General features: G+C 54.8%; 8 protein-coding genes across 8 annotated transcripts; 4 read left to right on the top strand and 4 right to left on the bottom strand.

Moving 5' to 3' along the window:
* Window positions 1–190: 190 nt before the first annotated feature.
* N656DRAFT_848714 (WD repeat-containing protein) lies at window positions 191–2,200 on the bottom strand. Its single transcript, XM_064819310.1, has 2 exons — window positions 1,383–2,200; window positions 191–1,325 (listed from the first exon to the last, which is right to left on the bottom strand). The coding sequence occupies exons 1-2, from the start codon at window positions 1,915–1,917 to the stop codon at window positions 292–294; spliced, it is 1,569 nt and encodes a 522-aa protein (XP_064665867.1). The 5' UTR covers window positions 1,918–2,200; the 3' UTR covers window positions 191–291.
* Window positions 2,168–4,137, top strand: N656DRAFT_784321 (uncharacterized protein). The gene has a single exon (XM_064816143.1). The coding sequence runs from the start codon at window positions 2,564–2,566 to the stop codon at window positions 3,794–3,796; it is 1,233 nt and encodes a 410-aa protein (XP_064665866.1). The 5' UTR covers window positions 2,168–2,563; the 3' UTR covers window positions 3,797–4,137.
* On the bottom strand, window positions 4,095–5,138 carry N656DRAFT_740088 (NAD(P)-binding protein; the record flags this gene model as incomplete). Its single annotated transcript, XM_064812793.1, has 3 exons — window positions 4,095–4,445; window positions 4,518–4,694; window positions 4,770–5,138. Coding segments are annotated over 3 exons (897 nt in total), but the record flags the coding sequence as incomplete, so codon positions are not given.
* A 1,125-nt stretch (window positions 5,139–6,263) lies between these two features.
* Window positions 6,264–8,067, top strand: N656DRAFT_784319 (uncharacterized protein). Its single transcript, XM_064816142.1, has 4 exons — window positions 6,264–6,431; window positions 6,493–6,767; window positions 6,836–6,907; window positions 6,977–8,067. Exons 1-4 carry the CDS (start codon window positions 6,380–6,382, stop codon window positions 7,994–7,996), a joined length of 1,419 nt encoding a protein of 472 aa, XP_064665864.1. The 5' UTR covers window positions 6,264–6,379; the 3' UTR covers window positions 7,997–8,067.
* A 1,735-nt stretch (window positions 8,068–9,802) lies between these two features.
* N656DRAFT_435167 (uncharacterized protein) lies at window positions 9,803–10,795 on the top strand. Its single transcript, XM_064809646.1, has 3 exons — window positions 9,803–10,150; window positions 10,213–10,361; window positions 10,618–10,795. The coding sequence occupies exons 1-3, from the start codon at window positions 9,940–9,942 to the stop codon at window positions 10,630–10,632; spliced, it is 375 nt and encodes a 124-aa protein (XP_064665863.1). The 5' UTR covers window positions 9,803–9,939; the 3' UTR covers window positions 10,633–10,795.
* Window positions 10,796–11,606: 811 nt separating this feature from the next.
* N656DRAFT_784316 (uncharacterized protein) lies at window positions 11,607–12,253 on the top strand. Its single transcript, XM_064816141.1, has 3 exons — window positions 11,607–11,699; window positions 11,794–11,925; window positions 11,989–12,253. Exons 1-3 carry the CDS (start codon window positions 11,616–11,618, stop codon window positions 12,142–12,144), a joined length of 372 nt encoding a protein of 123 aa, XP_064665862.1. The 5' UTR covers window positions 11,607–11,615; the 3' UTR covers window positions 12,145–12,253.
* Window positions 12,254–12,325: 72 nt separating this feature from the next.
* Window positions 12,326–13,012, bottom strand: N656DRAFT_801922 (kinase-like protein; the record flags this gene model as incomplete). The annotated part of the gene is made up of 1 exon (XM_064818189.1): window positions 12,326–13,012. The coding sequence occupies one exon, from the start codon at window positions 13,010–13,012 to the stop codon at window positions 12,326–12,328; it is 687 nt and encodes a 228-aa protein (XP_064665861.1).
* An 850-nt stretch (window positions 13,013–13,862) lies between these two features.
* Window positions 13,863–15,522, bottom strand: N656DRAFT_784312 (alpha/beta-hydrolase). The gene has a single exon (XM_064816140.1). It carries the CDS (start codon window positions 15,183–15,185, stop codon window positions 14,235–14,237), a length of 951 nt encoding a protein of 316 aa, XP_064665860.1. The 5' UTR covers window positions 15,186–15,522; the 3' UTR covers window positions 13,863–14,234.
* Window positions 15,523–15,663: the final 141 nt, after the last annotated feature.

The following is a 15,663-nucleotide window of genomic DNA, read 5'->3' as shown; positions in this document are numbered from 1 at the left end:
GGTTTATCTAGGGGAGAGCGGACGGGATCCCGAGCTTTCCAGTAGGTATGGTCGTATGTGATAGGTCGGAAAGATATTTTGCCTTTTATCGGACGGGCATTAGTCAACAATGCACAGCAAGGGTGCAACGGGGGGTGCACACCTTTGAAAAGGTACAGTACCTTAGATGACCGGATTTAACTATCAACAACGGCGACCGTAGATTGACATTAGGGTCTTACATGTATTGTACAAACGCTGTACAGTTACCCAAACCATTTGCCATACACCAACACCCAACGGAGGCTGAGTTCACATCCACAAACACAGCTTCCCGCTCGCATTCCCCCCTGCCACCCAGTCCATAGTCGGATGGAAGTGCGCTACAGCTGGCACAGCCGTGATGCCATCCCCATCCAGCTGCGCGAGCTGCTCGCCGTTTGCCGCGAACACATCCACAAAGCGATTCATGTTCCCAATCACAAACCTATGCAGCCCGTCCCGCGGGTTGCGCTGCCACTGCGGCTTGAGGATGGTGACCCACCGGCCCGTCTGGTTATTGTGGGGTATCTGCTTTGCGGGCGCCATCTGCTCCTCTGACAGCGCCACGCCGGCAGCCCATTTCCCCGCGTCTGGGAACTCGTAGATCTTGATGCGGTCGTCGTAGCTCGACGTCGCGATGTGGCCTGCGCTGCTCCAGCTCGCGTGCGACACCGACAGCCGCGACTCGTGCTCGCCTAGCAGCGCGGGCGCGCGGGCGCTGCCCTGGCCCTTGATCTTGCGCAGGTCCCAGATCTTGAGGGTGCGGTCGAGCGAGGCTGTCGCGACGAGATGGCCGTGTAAGGGATGCAGCGAGAAGCCGCCGATTTTTTGGTCCGTCAGCCCCCAGATTTCCCCCTCTGCGGGCTTGGTGCGGATGTCATGCCTCCCGAGCGAGCCTTGCAAAGTGGAGAATATTATGACGTTGGGGTCGGTTGAGGACATGTCAATGGCACTAATGGGCAGGTCCTCGTCGGCATCGGAGGGGGCAAACACTTGTATTGAAACCCCCTTGTCCAGGTCGAGCTTTCGGATGGATGAGTCGTATGACGCCGAGTAAACTGCGTTCGCGTCGACCGGAGAGAAGTGGAACGAGGTGATGGTGCGAGAATGTGTCTTGAAAGCGGATATTACAGGGTTCGGAAGCGCTGCGTCCTCGTCGTCCTCGTCGTCTTCTACCTTGACGGGTTCCTGCGACGCGTCGAACACGCCCATCGCGCCCTCCTTGTCCCCGGCGAAAATGATGGGCTTGTCTTCAGTTGGGTGAAAGCCCATGGAGTATACGCGTTGCGGTACGATCTTGATGTCTGTGTGGGCCTTCAGTCAGTGGGTGGTGGCAAGACTGAGCAAGGATGTTGACTTGCCTTGGACGGGCCATTTCTCGTACAGCTTCAGCCCACTCATGCGAAGCCTCAGCTCTCTGAGTCCCTTATCAGTCGTCTTATTTACATCCTCTTCAGTAAAGGTCCTGACACCTGGCTGCGCGCCCCTGACGCCGAGCCCCTTTAACCTGGCCAATCCGTCTATGCCCCCTTCCCATTTGCGGCCTTCTACCAGAATATCACCGAGGTTCAGGTCTCCATCAACACGCAGCTTCTTTGCTCTGGCCTTGTCTGCCTCAGACTCGGCATCCACCTCGGCCTTGCGCTTGAGGAGCTCAGTATCCGCGCCGAGTCCAGCCAATCTGCTGCTTTGACGCGTTGGACGAAGGGGTTCACGCTTAAGAGGTTCACGTTTGACGCGTGGTGTGCTCGGTCGCTTCGGCTTCGGCGCAACGGGCTTCGGGATGATCTTGTCTGCGGTAGTGCTGATGCCACTGAGGATGGCATTGTTTAGAGCAATGTTTTCGAGTCGTTTGCGCTCGAATTCGCTCATCGCCGTTTCCTTTTTGGGGGGCATGGTGGCGTTTAAATGTGTACACACGTATATATGGTCTCTTTTTACTGAATTGGTAGTGATTGTAGGCGGACGGAAGCGTTTCCGTGGTTGCGGCCTGGAGCTGGCACGCGAAAGGCGCGGAAAACAGAAATCAACTAAAGCGATGACGCGCCGCAAGACATTTTTGTCGCGAAATCACGAGGATTCGGGGTACTTTATCGGTGGCGTGCCGGCTCCACAGTCCTTTAACCCAGGTGCTCCACTTAAAATCCACTGGGATGTCAGCGGCAGGCAGCGTCGAGGATCCGCGGCACCATCAAGATGGCGGAAATTTTCATTTCGTGATCCGCGGCTTATCGCCAAAAACCCCGACGAAATCGCAAAACGAGAATCGGCGTTGCGCCCTGACTCGGTAGCTACAGCCTCGCGCCGAATTGTGCCCAACATGTCAACAACACTCTTACCCTTTCTCTATCATACGAGGACGCTGCGACAGCTGTCCAAAACTGGGCTCAGAATACCCGCATTGCATGCCCTACTACACTCGACACCGACAAGCAACAGTCCGAGAGGTCGAAGTCGGCCAAACGGGCGTAAACCCGATGCCATCCCGTTTGAGTTACCAGAAGGCTATGAGGACCTTCAAAGTGACACAAAAGCCGACTCGATGACTGATGCCGAGGCCGGTACCTCGCGCTCAACCATCACACCCGCCGAGCACGAAACCTTCAGCAAAATCTTCAAAGAGATTGCGTCGAAAAACAACTCGAGAGCATCTACGACTGCTGCGACACCGGACAACCTTTTTGAGGAGGTTTCAGCACCCCCTTCGTCCACCCAAAACCCACCCAATTTTGGTGGCTTTGACCAGTTCAGCAGCTTGGACAGATTCGACGACTTCAACCCTCAGCATGGTGGATCTGAATCTAGTAGAATCCGTGACGCTGTCAATATTATTGTGGAAGATGCGGTCACTGTACCTACTCGCTCGGGACGAATACAGGGGTATCATTTCTCGCATATAGGGAACAAGGACTTATCACCGGAAAGATGGCAAAAGGCCCTGGAGCGGTTCCCGCCGAGCCTCCGCGAAGCTGCTCGGATGGCTCTGAACGTTATAGAATCCGACAGAGTGGCGAATCAGTCCACACCTGGGGTTGCAGGCCAAAATGGGGAACTGGCCAAGTCTCCGCGTTCAGTCGCCGAGTTCCACTCGTCACTTGACTCGTACACAGAGGACGAAGTCGAACGACGGGCGGAGCGCAGGCGCGTAGAGAACAGGATGTGCGAGGCCAAGACCGACTTTGAGCTCTGGGACGTGCTGGAGGACGAAGTCTTCCCGATCGCGAAGAAAATTGCGGACCCAAGCCTTAAGCGCAAGGTCCGACGACCCAAACGGACAAACGCGGATGAGAGGGACGAGAAACACCACATGCGTATATACGGCCCGCTCTATGGCGTCTTCCTGCTGCGCGCGCTGCAATTGTTCGACACACAGTTTGCGCGCACGTCGCCCATGGCGCTGAATCTGCTTCCGCGCATCAAGGAGCTCGGCCCCGCGAGCTACGTGCTCGGCGTCGGCACGCCCTTCTACAACGAGCTGGCGAGCATCTTGTGGGGACGGTACGGCGACCCGGAGGCCGTGTTTAACACATTCGAGGAGATGCGCCATGCCGGCTTGTATTGCAACCGGCGCACCGGCGACATCGTGGACGAGATTGAGAATTCCATGGCCCCGGCCCGCTCGGGCGACAAGGGCCCGTTTTTGAAGGAGATTCTTAGCTTTCCCGAGTACGAGTATGCCGTGTGGCCACGGGTCAGGTATTGGAAGAATGCCGTCATGCTGCACATGAAGAGGCAGCAGCGTGGTGACCACGGGAATGCGATCCCTTATGCGTAAAGAGCCTATTGGTAGCGCCCCATAAAATACCTACCTGGTGAGACTCTACAGGTCACGAGTCTCACCGCCGCTGTGCTCAGCATTTCACCAAGGGATGGTTGCCTAATGTTGACGGCCTGTGGCGGGGGTTTGTAAGATATTGTATTGTATGTATAGCTTGTGAGGTAACATCTTGGAGAATGATTGACGATCATGGGTTTGGTGTCCCCTCTCTTCCCTGCTTCTTGGCCTTAGGTCCGGAACCCCTTTTGTCTCGCACACACTCGCCTTGCTGTCGCTATTACTTGCTATTTGCCGCGTGCAGGTCACCTAGGGCATCAACCAACTCCACCCGTCCTCGGATAGTACTCTCGTCATAATCGTAATCGTCGCTTATGATCCCTCCCGGCAAGGAGGCAGTTACCATATCGACGAACTCTTGCACGTATGCGTCGGGAATCTGCTGGGCGAAGAAGCTGGCGAGCTGGTCCCTTTGGACAAGTTCCAACCTGCCCTCATTGCCCGTGACTTTCTCCACTGCACTCTTGAGATCTAGCGAGCTGTAGTGTCGCGGCCCGAAGAGCTTGAAGTAGTGGGGACTGGGCTTGGTCGTGTCAAACTCTCCAAGCAGCGAGCCCGCGCAGAACTCGGCTACGTCTTTCAGGCTCACCTATACCGATGTTAGTTTGACTTTGATCAGTCGACCGACTGCCAGGGAGCTCGGGCATCGATATCAACCTACCATAGGAATCTGATAATCGGCGGGCACAATCCAGGACTGTATGACACGCTCCTCTGCCTGGGTCCCTTTCACAAGGTGGGCCCAGTCCTCTTGGAAGTAACCGGGTCTGACGATTGTGACTTCAGGGACGGCATCCTTGAGGATTGTGTCAGAGATGTGATTCAGTCGGAGAACGCCCTTGTTGATTTGCCCTTGTTAGCCTGGCCCAGCCGTTATCCACCCATGCCCGAAGTGAACAACATGGCAACTTACGATGCTGTGATCATTCTGCGATCCCAGAGCCGACAAAATGAGAAGGCGCCTGACGTTGGGAGCGTCTTTTAGAGCATCTCGAATGTTCGTTGCCGTGCAAGATGCCCACTCTCCCTGGTCTGTACCGTCGTAGGTGGGAGGAGGGATGTAAAAGACTGCATCTGAATTGCGGAAGTCAAGGCCTGTCCCTTTGCCGACATCGCCTTGGACGGCCTCAAAATTGGGGTTCTCGAGGAAGCTCTCCGGGGCCTTGGACGTGTCCCGATACACTGCCCGGACAAAGGGTTTGCTCTCAGACTGGAGAAGCACACGGATGGTTTCTTTGCCCGCCTTTGTGGAAGCGGGTACGACGGTGATGCGAACAGTCATTGTGTAACGCGAGGCGATGTGTTTGTACCGGTGCTATGGCCGCTTGTGAAGAGAAATGGGCTTGCACAACTAATACGGTATGTTCAAGCTGAACTCTGGGTTGCCTATTTATCCTGCTGCCCGTATTCCCCTCCTTTCTTAGAGATTCTCTCTAAGGTTGAAGTTGTTTTACTTGTTTACTAAACATGAAATGTTGAGACGTCAGGGTTCCCTATTATCCTAGCCGCCAGGAATGGAAGCTTTTCCCCTTTTGCTTGGCCTGCTACCAAGGCCTTCTGGAAGCTTATAGCTAGTCCCTTGGCGTGCTGTATTAGGTAGGCCGATGACAACCGCAAAGATCGAGGATTTGTAATCACTCATGACGCCAATTGTAACCGCACATGGACTTGTGTGATCTCGGACAAGCGCAAGGTTACCAAGTCATCATTAGCAGTGGTAGTTGAGCTCATTTGAGCCACAAACAGCTTGGGTCTTCTTCTCCGGAAAGGGAGGCATCTTCTGATTGCACCGATAATGCGCCGAATAATCCCACGTTTCGTGCATGTGGAGTCACGGTACTTTGCCCCTGAATCCTAGGCAGTAGCTTTGTTTACAGTTGAGAAAGTCGATCAGTTACGTCGATTTATACAAGTGCCTGATAGTCCACGTCAAACTTGAACGTCAACATGAAAAGACTGTGTATAGTCGACAAGCGTTAATCGATTTCTGTACATGTAGTCGTAGCTTGATACTACTAGTACCTAGGTACTTGGCCAGTCTGGGCCTCATCCAAAAGAAAACAGACAAGGGAAAGACCAAGCTTAAGGCAGGCATAATAAGGTACACAAGCTGACTCCAAAGTTCAGGCTCTCTCCTCGGAAAAGGAGCTTGTGGTGATTGCATCACCCCCAAAGAGCCCTAACAAAGGTCAGCACAGATATTCCGCACACTATTGCGCCGCTTAGATCATCCCACGGCGGCGATGAGATCAATCTTTGGACGGAACACTCCAAACTCAACATGACTGGCGTTGGGCACATTGGGCTGCTGTGGACAGTGGAGGTGTGTCAACCCCACAAACCACGTCTATCCTCCACTGACATCACCGCATGTGTGACGGCTGGGCCTTGGCTACAAAACCCCGCAGCAGAACAGCTCTCTGCTCGCTGGGCAGTTTTGAACTCTTAGTTATGAATAGTAACATTCCCAGGGGATAGCTTTGGATATTGAACGTTTAGAATTACATCGAGCCAGAGCCAACCATGTCGTCTTTGGTAGAAACATTGACTGCCTCGGGCGGTACTGAGTCTGTTGGTGCGCATTCAACCTGGAATGATACCCCTTACTTGCCTCTCACACTGACTCTCTGAGCCAGGATTTCTCAACGACATCGTGAGGCAGCTATGGCCCAATATTTGCGTTGCCGGTGCCCGCATGATCAAGGAAATCGCGGAACCCATCTTCGCCACTACCCTGCCAAGCCCTCTCAACACGCTGCAGTTCAAGAAGATCGACCTCGGAACCGTCCCGCTTCACTTCTCTAAGGTGGATGTGCACAGGACCGAGAACGAAGGGATCAAGCTGGACCTGGATATTGACTGGGATGGCAAGTCGGACATTGAGTTGGACGGAAGCATGCTTCCGAAAATGGTATGCTCATGGCTCGACCACAGCGGGCTTCACTCAAGACAACTGACTTGGATATCTTCCTTTTGCAGGGAATTGAGCATTTCAAGCTCAAGGGCAGACTTTCCATCCTCCTCTGCCCCCTGACCAACACTCTCCCCTTGGTAAGCCGCGTCCCTTGCCGAACCTCCTTCAGGTTTCACCCCCTGACATTGACCTTCCCTCTAAAATAGATCGGCGCCGCGCAAGTGGCCTTCATCAACCCCCCGTCCCTAGAACTAGACTTCACGGACGCGGCGCACATTGCCAACCTCTCCGTAATCGACAAGGCCATCCGCAAGGTGATCCTGTCCATCATCGCCTCGTACGCCGTGCTGCCCAACCGGTTCCTGGTCAAGATCGACCCGTCCAACGATTTCTTCCGCACCTACCAGCACCCGGAGGGCGTCCTGCGCCTCAGTGTTGTTTCGGGAACCAACCTCGGCCGGAGCAAGGAGGGCAAGTCATTCCTTAAGAAGCTGGTGCACGACGAGCCGGATTGCTACGCCAAGGTGGCCGTTTCGGCCGAGGCTGAGTGGCAGACGGCGACCGCCAAGAACTCGCGGAACCCGACGTGGAACGAGACGCGGGATTTTGTTATTTCGGACTATGACCAGAGCATCGGGGTTGATGTCAATGATGACGATACAGCCAATACGGATGATGATATCGGCTTGGCAACGACGACGGTCAAGAAATTGCTTCTTTCCGGCGGCAGACAGGAGCTCCCGCTTACCCATAAGGGGGTGGCGACCGACGGGAGTGTGGTCATCGCCGGGGAGATGTTCAAGTTTGTGCCGAGGCCGGATAGCTTTGGGGAAGAGGGGCCGGGTATCCATGGCATGATGACCGTGCTAGTTGCCTCGGCGTTTGGGATCCAGGGGAGGAGGGAGCAACTAAAGCCGAGCGTCAAGGTTGATTGGGGGACGCACGGTAATTTCCGCACCGCCATCAAGCAGGATGCGCCGGGGAGCGATGTGCAGAATCCATCGTGGGATCAGGCGTTTAGGATTCCCATTCTAGCGCATATGATTCCTGGTCCGCCGGTGAGGATTACGCTCATGGACGGGGAGCAGGAGAGGGGTTCGGTGCATGTACCACTCGACGAGGTGCTGGCTGCCCAGAACATGCAGCTGGAGAAGTTCTTTGAAGTGGGTGACGGGGCCACGGTGAGGGCTGGGATTTGGTTGAGGGGAACAGCTCCTGCAGAGTAAGGCTTGTAGGTGTTGACCGGATTTGCGTAGTGCAGGTTCGATGCGTTCGAACGCCAGATTTAACACTTTCAAGATTTCTTATTGAGTCGGCTGAGATTGTTGTTGCCTTACCCCTTACCCCTGCCCCTATTCATGATCAGCGTGCGGACAACTTGAAGTGGGTGACCTTTCCTTCGCAAAACACCGAGTCGTTTCTTGCAAGGCTGTTGTCGACATTCGATAGTAAGCATTTGCCATATGAACGCAAAGATGCATGATTCAGCACCAACCTCGGTCTTGGGCGGTTGTTTTGGGACAGGTCAGTTAACGGTGGCCGGTTCGATGGCCACGAGCATCCCGCTCCCATTGCATCTCGGAATGACGGTGAACTCAATGCTTTTACGATGTAGCTCGCCAAGTACAGGCCCAGGTTGTGCATACTGAGGATGCTGAGTGCCGTCAGTCAACGCATCAGGCCATCAGCTGAATCAAACCGGCAATCACAGAGTTGTTCTCAACACAAATCTGAGTAAGCCACCGGGCGTCTTGAATTGGGCCACTGAGGCCGGCCTGGGCTGGGCCGCTAATGCGGCAGCAAATGCAAGATTGACGGCCCGGGGAAATGGTCCGGGGCAGAGCGGCGCAGTCGCACTTGGGAGGGGCACAGCAACGATCTTGGCCCGAATCGACAGCCAGGTACCGCGACGTTAACCGGTCTCTTTGAGGGCTATCCAGGGGATCAAACCTAAATCATCACCGACAATCCTGCATGAGGGCCTGGAGTATAGCCCCTGGCGGCAAAGAGGCATATAGCAAGTTTGGGGAGAAACTTCAGATCAGAAAGCCATCGGTGTCTTCTGTTCGAGTATATGTACCGTCATCAGCGCTGCACTCGAGTTCTTTCATGGTCTCATTCCTGACTACAGGCAGGTCCTGGTCAACTCAAACCCCCTTCCAAGCTTACCTCACCCCAGTTGACAAAGCCTCGTCACACTGCTATTGGCGCACAGAAGCCTACAAATTCTATCCCTTCGACAATACTGTTGACAAGCACCAACGGACTGGCCTCCTAAGTGCTTGAATCCTCCATTGTCATTGCTTCGATTCCACCGCGTACTGCCGGCCAGTCCCTGTACCATACGGATCCAGTCAGCTTCAAGTTCGATAGCAATCACCGCCACCACCACCACCACCTCGCACCTCCGGTCATCATGGTCCGCCGCGCGCTTATCCAAAGACGACACGGAGGGAGCACCAAGAAGCTAGAAGTATGCACCACCGCAGCAGCAGCGGCATTATATGTGACAATTCCCGTTCTGCGCACCGACCCCGGCGCCCGCAACTCGCTGCCTCATTCCAAGCACCACAAAAAGATGCGGAAGTTGGGCAGCGAGAGCAGAAGCGTGGCCCCTTCTGCCTGGTTTCACGGGTCAGAACCCAAGTAACCATGGGCCTTGTCATTCCACCTTGATTCCGCCTCATTCTCGACAACGACTGGACTGGAGCGCTTGTGTCGGATGTGGGTGTTGTCGGGTGCCGAGTATGAGAAAGGGAATAGGGGGTTATGTGGGGTTGGTTTGCGGACTGGATTCCGTTGATGCTGCGAGTCTGAGGGCACAGCACAGCTGAGCTGGGCTTCGAGAAGGTGGGAGGTGGGAGTGCTTGCACAGGCTCAGCTGAGGGGTGCATGTCTGCATGATTCAGAGCTGCCGGAAGCTCTGCACTTTTGCGCAATTTACCATGGCCCAAGACCGGGCGGTGGCGGAGGCAGTGCTGGACGCTGGTTCAACAAAGCCTTTCATGATGCTGGCTTATCTTTTGCATGGATTGTTTCTGTTGTGCTGACTTCCTGGGCTTTGAGTTGACGAACCTGGTTGTATTTCATTAATGACTTGGATAGAGGAGGATTTCTTTTCTTCGCGGTTTTCACATAATACCTTATCATTCCTACTGTACATAGCCTCATGGTGATAATAATTAATGATATTTTGGCACCTATTGCAACTGATGCTGTCCTGGATGGGCACTCCCAGGTTCATCATGATTCTAGTCCAGGAGCTTTCCTGCACGACGCACATGCAGCCATCATCACACCCCCAAGAACCGTGCATCCCAGGGGTGTTTTGTTGAGGCATCCATCACTATCAGGGACTCAGAACCTTTGTCACTACTTAGGTACCGTTGTAGTTAAGGTTCCTTGCCTCCCGTCTACTTGTACGCTGATGTTGAGCGTTTAGCTTTTCCATCCCCTCCCCAGACTTCTTTCAAAGCGGGAATGTCGTCAAACATCTTGGACGTGTTTCTCAACATTGAGGCGAAGCGTGTACTCAGAAAGGTGGAATATAATCGGCAAGAAGCATGGCTTCTTGACACTAGTCGGGACAATGTAAGCTCAAGTGCTGTGACGGCCATAACACATCTCCATTTCCATCACAGAACCCTAAAGATCCATCCTATAGGCAACGTCCTTCAAAGATCTGGAGCCTCTACCACTATTACCCAGTGGTCATGCTATGCTACCAACAATCTCCACATCGGCAACCCTCAAACAACCGCATGGACGGCTACGACTTGTGTCAGGACTCTCCTACCCCTTTAAAGTGGGCCTTTGGGTCTAACACAACATTGTTCTGGTATCACAGACTTGCCAAATGTAACCAAATTCGGCACTTAGCTAGCAAGAACAGCCCCCAAAAGGCCATACCGCTCATTCACCAGCGGGTCTCGCGTCCATGGACCTACCCCTTCTCTGAGACCACTCTGGAGAGCCTGATTGAACAAATGCGCCTCCCAACAGCTACCCGAGCTCGACTGGCCTGGTATCCGCTAATTGCCACGACCTCGCATTTCCAAACACACCCTCCCACGTCGTGCTGGCATGAGAAGGGCAGCTGTAAGGGAAGAATAGGTAAGTATGAACTATGGGATATGTGACCTGGTCGAGGAACCCTAACATGAGTGGTTCCATGATACAGGCATCACAATGAGATTGCCCGACTCGGTCATACTCGGCACGACAGTCTCGATGGCGCTCTCGCATTGCAGCGAGGCCAACGTAACTGAGGGCATACTGCTCTGCACTTCTGAGGCCGACCTAGTCAAGATTGCAGACACAATCCTCGAGGCCCGTTCCCTGGCGGCTCACCCGGCGGCGCTGGCCACCATTGTCTGCAAATTTCTCGCCGATATGCTCAACTACAAGATCGAAGCGACATGGCGGGAAACGTACCTGCTCGAAACGGCCAGCGGACAGACCGGTATTGTCCTCGTGAGTAGCACCGATGTCAACGTGCGCGTTCCCGAGGCCGCGTTGCAGATGATACGCAGGCGGTCGAGCAGTGCACATATGCATGATATTGAAGCAGACCGGTTTAGAAGGAGTAGGAATGGCCAATCCACAGAACCTGCGTGCCCTGGACCGGAGAATCCACAGGACTGGGAACAGCAGCTTGCCCTGCGACAAAGATCTGTCGGGCTGGCGCAGCTTGCTCTGGCGTGGCAGATGTACAGCCAGACTCTTCACCGACTGACTGAAATGGTACACCGGTTTCTCGAGTCGGAGGGGTTGTCTAAGGATCTTGTCGAGTCCGATGCCGAGACGGCGGTCGGAAAAGAGCAGCATATGGCGCTCCAGCAGGAGATGGACTATCTCTCGCAGAGAGCGGTAGAGGTAGTTGCCCGCGCAGAATATCTGCGCGGGAGACTCGATTTGCAGAACACGGCTGTAAGTGTTGTCAGTTCTCTCAATCCTCGATCTACCATACTCAGGTATCTACTTACCTTGATACGGTTCTGGCATAATAACAACTATTACATAGGTCAACAACTTCCTCGCTCTTCGTATGGCTGAGACTTCCAAGAGTGTTGCAGTCGCTTCTTGGATCGAGAGTACGGCGGCGAAATATGTTGCCGTTGTCGGGTTGGTATTCGTCCCTGCGGCATCTATTGCTGTATGTCGCATCTTTATTCCTGTTACCTCGATGGAGGCAGAAGTCACTGACCAAATTTTGTAGACCATCTTCGGAGTTCCCTTGGACTCCCAGGCCAATTACTGGCTGATTACGGTTTTCGTTACCATTGTGCTGATGGTCGTCTGTGTCCCGGTATTTGGGAAAAGCTCGATGAGGAGACCAGAAGTTAGAGATCTCGCTACTAGAGTAGGTGGTTGACAGGTGTGGACCATGGTCAAGCACCTCAATAGGTAACCTGCATTCAGATGACATTAAGATTTAAAGCCCAGATACCGGGCAAACCGAAATAACAGAAAAACACTGGTGCATATCAGACCAGGACTCTTAAGCGTACCCTTGACATTCTTGAAGACCACCAACACTCTTGAAGCCCATGGTACTAGTAGTAGGTGTAACGAGACCTAGACATGGCGGTAGGCACGTTGCGCTGAATCATGGTGGTGCCGCGAACATGGCGGTAGAACTCTTGGGGATTGGCCGGTTGAGTCCAGTTAGGACGGCAGTACTCGTTGCAGCAGTGCTGACTGAAGAAGGAGCTGATTCCCTCGGGGCCGAGATCCGTCACCCCGTACTCGCGGTTTCGGGAGAGGATGACGGGGTCCGACAAAACAACCTCGTTCTGGTAGATGCCGCCCTGGAGATCGCACAGGACGTAGTTCCCTCCACTGATGTGATAGCTGAAGTGGCTTAGGGCCTGCATGACTCGCGCCCAATGCCGAGTGTCGTCGTTCCATCCCGTGTTGCTGTTGAACTTCTGGTAGTTCTGGATAAAAGGCTCGATGAGATGACGCGAACCGATCAAGTTGCTGCGATGCGAACGAGTAATGCGCCACACCTGGGGCACATTGATTTTGATGGTCTTGTTGACAATGTTTAACTGGTTGAAGCGATTGACAATCTCCAAGGCCTTGTCGACAGCCTTGATGTCGAGGGTGAAATAGTCTTCTTCAAACACGACGCCCGTTTTGAACCACTTGATCACGCACTGCTGGCCTCGGCGGTCGCCATCGGAATATCTTGCCTTGGCAACCCAGCGAAACGCACCCTCGGCGAAGGGATTTTCCATAGCGTCGTCAGAGAACGTGGCCTCCGGGCGTTGTTGTAGCGGCCGCTGTCGACTTCCCTAGCTGACCAGGTGTCGGAATGGTGGCCATGCACGCAGCCCGCGCATCTCGACAGGCCCGGGCCCTTGGCAAACTGATTAGCCGTGTACGATGACTGGGGAAGATCCCGCCCGCAGTCAGCGCAAATGCGACGATTATGGTCAAATCGGGAGCGGTCGATGGTCGTAATTGGAGGGTTCACATGCACCGCTGAGCCCGCCAGCCTGGTAACCGGAGGTGGTTAAACTCTGTCAAACCGATACGGCCCATCTGCAGGGCAGAGAGGAGCAAAGTTCGTGTCATATTTCCCTTACCTGTGTAGGAAGTTGGTTAGGACCTAACGCGTCGATTGAGAAGAGCCTGGGGTTCTCTTGGGATATGGAGATGGTTTCGATCAGAAATGACAGCCTGGAAATGGGATGCTTCAAGGCACAGCGTTAGCCTCCGACTTGGAGATAAGGTTTGGCCTTGAAGTTCCAACCATCCAGTATCGATAAGACACCTGAAGTATTAACGGAAAGCAGGAGATGATGATAAAGCTTTCTGACCGTACTCACCGCTGGTTTTGTTGAGTTGGAGGAGACGAGATTTATTGTTTCTGAGACAGTGACAAACGTCGAGCAATCGAACTCAATCCGACCGTTCGTGCCCAATTAGGAATGGTTAGATCTCAACCACAAGATTGACCCACAGTACTGCAAACGGCCCAGACTACGGAGTACGTACTGTAGGTACTCCGTACCCTCCCTCGCTACCACTCACTGCAACCAGGCTCTTGTCACTTGTGCACACTGCAGGGGCCCCTCTCAACCTTTCAGCCCTTCTCTCCCAACCCCTCGTTCTCTTCAGTCATCCTCCTGTTCATCTCTCATCCGGGCTCGTCAAGGCCAGACTCACCTTACAAAATGGACAACGACATGGAATGCCGATTGAGCGACATTAAATCCAGCGATAAACCCTCATTAACAACGAGAATTTTCGAAATCGAAAGCAAAGGGAAGTTCGCGCCACGAAGCTACACAAAAAGGCGATGCGACGATGGGATACACATGAACCGTGCACCGAGAGCAAACTCTCTCGGCCCGGGCCAAGCACATCGTCTCCTACCATGCCAAGACTGCCCATATGCAACAGCACGTCCCAACAGTGGTAAGGTGCTGGTGGAAAGAGAGAGCGCATTGAAGTCTATGAAACCTGGAGCGCGTCCTTCAGGCTCTTAACAACAACCTCATACGCCTCCTCCCGTCTGTCCCACTCCTTGGTGCCTCTCTGCGCGCCCTTGTCAAAGCCATGATGCACATCCGCCAGCGTCTTCACGACCACGGTCCTCCGGCCATCGTCCAGCTTGGCCGCGAGCTCGACCGCCTCAGGAGAGAAAACATCCCCCGATGCCGTCAGCATAATCACATGCGGCGGGAACTCTGCCGGGTCAGCCCGCGACGGTGATACCTTTGGATCGGTACGTAGGTCCTTATCGGGGACGAAACAGTCGTGGAAAAAATGCAGCATCGCGTGCGGGTGGGGGCGGATCGGGGCGGGGACTGTCTTGGTCTCGGGCTCGGCCGACAGGTCGGTTTCCGGGTAGTGTGCGACGACGGCAACGATGGTGAGGTGGAGCTGGGCCAGCGACTTGCGGAGCGCGGATGCGGCGACGAGGGCCAGGTGGGCGCCGGCGCTGAAGCCCGAGAGCGCAACCCGCGCGGGGTCGAAGCGCGAGGACTGCAAGCCGACCCAGCGCAGCGCGTCCTCGACGTCGTTGAGCGGGCCCGGGTAGGGGTTCTCTGGCGCCTTGCGGTAGTCGGCGTCGAGCACGTAGATGGACGCCTCGTGCGCGATCCGTCGGCAGTAGAGCTCGTCGCTGCCCAGCAGCGGGAAGACCCAACCACTGCCGTGCCAGTTGACGACAACGGGGGCCGGGCCGGAGGACGGCGAGGGCGGGTGGTAGAGGTAGGCGTCAATGAAGCGGGCTGGGTCGCGCGAGGGGATACGGACGCGCTCGCGGTGGACAGGGATCTTCTGGGCGAGCAGCCGGTCCCGGCGGAGCGGCAGATAGCCCTGCACGACGAGCAGGCCGCGTAAGAGCGTGACGATGACTTTGAGTCGCAGGTAGGTGAAGAAGCCCACGTGGTGGGCCATGGCTGCTGCTGCCAAGTATGTGCTAGTACATGTATCTGGCACAGGACGCTAACAGGCGTTCAGTCGCTCTCTGGTGTTGGGTACCTGTCCGAGTCGCGGATCTTAGCCGGAGATGCGCAGAGGATAGAATGCGCTATAGCTATTTGGTTGTGGGGAATAAGCGACGCAGCTAGACTGAAGGCCAGAAATGGTTTTCGGTCCCGCACAACAGTGTGATGCAGTGGGTGCTGTTGCTCTAGTCGAAATACGTGACGTGGATTGTCGACAGAGGTGCCGGGGCCTGGGTGAGACGGGACCCGGCGGCACCGGATCGCTTATGTCCCGCTGCAACTAGGGCAGGGTCCTACTGTATGTACAGTGCGACCCCTAGCATGAGCCTGATAGGGCGATCCTGGGAGACGGTGGGAGGGGTTGGGAAGAAAGAGGGGGAGGCACGGCGGCAGCCAACAGCAACCCGCGAGCAAACACCTAGTAAGGT

Source organism: Canariomyces notabilis (assembly GCF_033297395.1).
Source record: "Canariomyces notabilis strain CBS 508.74 unplaced genomic scaffold N656scaffold_33, whole genome shotgun sequence".
NCBI classification, from domain to species: domain Eukaryota; kingdom Fungi; phylum Ascomycota; class Sordariomycetes; order Sordariales; family Chaetomiaceae; genus Canariomyces; species Canariomyces notabilis.
This window is presented reverse-complemented; position numbering and strand designations above follow the sequence as displayed.